We start from the raw sequence: 2148 nt of genomic DNA on the forward strand, positions 1-2148 counted from the left end.
CATTTTCTTTATCTAGGTAGGATCTGAATATAAAAAGCAAGATAGTTTATTTTTTTATAGTATGTGTAAAAAACGTGAACTTAAACGAATAGGGATATTTTAAAAATAATAGCAGATATTTATGATATACTAGGTCTCTTGTACTTTTTTTAGGCATTACTCAAGTGGTTAGAGTGATATTCTAAAAGAAAATTTTAAAGGAATTTAGGAGTAGCCTCGAGTCTTGAATGTCATGATATCTGTCACAAATAACTCAGTTGATTAGGTTATTCTGAAAAGACAGTGTCCTGGAGTAATTTTTATCTCCATGTGTAAATCAGCTAATTCTGTTCTATCACCAAAGGCTTAGATCAACCTCCCCCTAACTGTCCTCAAAATATGACGTTGTTGTTTTGTAACAAGGTATGCTGAATAAGAGAAAGTGGATGAGTTTGTGCATGAATATCTATAGTCAACTTTAGAAAAAGGCCAAAATCAGAAAGAATTTTCTTAAGGATCAAAATAAAAAAGAAAGAAATTTACACCGCTGGTTGTACAAACTGATGTGGATCTTTCTGCATTGGATTCTAACAAAATAATACTGAGATTTAGATCCATAGTCAATTCAAAATAAGGTGAGATTTATTCCCACTTCATTTCAAAATACCTCATATATTTTAGGGCAGGGCTCAAGTTCCCTTCAATAAAATTCTTAGGATATGTAGGAAGCAAAATAACTTGGGTTGCACTCATATCTTTCTTCTTTGTAGATTTAAGACCCATGAATAGGTCAGAAACACACATCGTGACTGAGTTTGTTCTCCTGGGATTCCCTGGTTGCTGGGAGATACAGATTTTTCTCTTCTCACTATTTTTGGTGGTTTATGCCTTGACTTTGGTGGGGAATGGAGCCATTATCTGTGCAGTGAAATGGGACCCACGACTGTACACCCCCATGTACTTTCTGTTGGGAAACTTTGCCTTCCTTGAAATCTGGTATGTTTCCTCCACTGTTCCTAACATGCTAGTCAACATTCTCTCCAAAACAAAGGCCATCTCATTTTCTGGCTGCTTCCTCCAGTTCTATTTCTTCTTTTCCCTGGGCACAGCTGAATGTCTTTTCTTAGCAGTAATGGCTTATGATCGGTACCAGGCCATCTGTCACCCACTGCACTACCCCATCATCATGACTCGGAGGCTCTGTGGAATGCTGGTATCTCTCTGCTGGCTCATTGGATTCCTTGGCTACCCAATCCCCATTTTTTTCATCTCCCAACTTCCCTTCTGTGGACCCAATATCATTGATCACTTCCTGTGTGATATGGATCCACTGATGGCTCTGTCCTGTGCTCCAGCCCCCATTACTGAATTTATTTTCTATACTCAGAGCTCCCTTGTCCTCTTTTTCACTCTTATGTATATTCTTCGATCCTACACCCTGCTGCTCAGAGCTGTTTTTCAGATCCCTTCTACAGCTGGCCGGAGAAAGGCCTTCTCGACCTGTGGTTCTCATTTAACTGTGGTGTCTCTTTTCTATGGGACAGTCATGGTAATGTATGTGAGTCCTACGTATGGCATCTCAGCTTTGATGCAGAAGATCCTCACATTGGTATATTCAATAATGACTCCTTTGCTTAATCCCCTGATCTATAGTCTTCGCAATAAGGACATGAAACTTGCCCTGAGAAATGTCCTGTTTGGAAGGAGAATTAGTCAAAATTCATGAGCCAAAAATGTGTCATACTTCCAAGTTCTAATGAAGAATAAGGTGGAAATGTGTAAGTTCTTTCGGTAGTCTTATAGTCTTTACTCTGAGTAGTTAGAGGCCATTTTTTTCCCTGGAAATGTGCCTAGCTTAAATATCTATGCTGACTACTAAAACCTTAATTCACTGAACTTCAACATGCAGTAAAAAATTTTTAAAGACTGTCTTTATTGGAATTTTAAAAATGGGATTGTTATATGAGGGAAAGTAGACACTGCTGAAAGATTTATCATAAGTTTTAGGACAAGTCAGGCTAATGACCTTTACCAAATGGTTAAAGGTACAGTGACTTTTTTAACTTTTTATTTAGTTATAGTTAATATACAAAAAGACAGCACATAATATATTTTAAAGGTGCTGTGAATTTTTTTCCTTTTGGAAAGAGTATCCTTTTTTAAATTAAT

The 2148-nt window shown here is 37.2% G+C and overlaps 1 protein-coding gene across 1 annotated transcript; it reads left to right on the top strand.

The window, feature by feature from the left end:
- Positions 1-736: 736 nt before the first annotated feature.
- LOC133067317 (olfactory receptor 11H4) lies at positions 737-1705 on the top strand. The gene has a single exon (XM_061158468.1). The coding sequence runs from the start codon at positions 761-763 to the stop codon at positions 1703-1705; it is 945 nt and encodes a 314-aa protein (XP_061014451.1). The 5' UTR covers positions 737-760.
- The last annotated feature ends 443 nt before the right edge of the window (positions 1706-2148 follow it).

This window comes from Dama dama, chromosome 12, assembly GCF_033118175.1.
Source record: "Dama dama isolate Ldn47 chromosome 12, ASM3311817v1, whole genome shotgun sequence".
NCBI lineage: Eukaryota > Metazoa > Chordata > Mammalia > Artiodactyla > Cervidae > Dama > Dama dama.

Bases quoted from the DNA above. Each gene is read 5' to 3' on its own strand.
- LOC133067317 (XM_061158468.1), top strand. From the start codon at position 761: ATGAATAGGTCAGAAACACACATCGTGACTGAGTTTGTTCTCCTGGGA.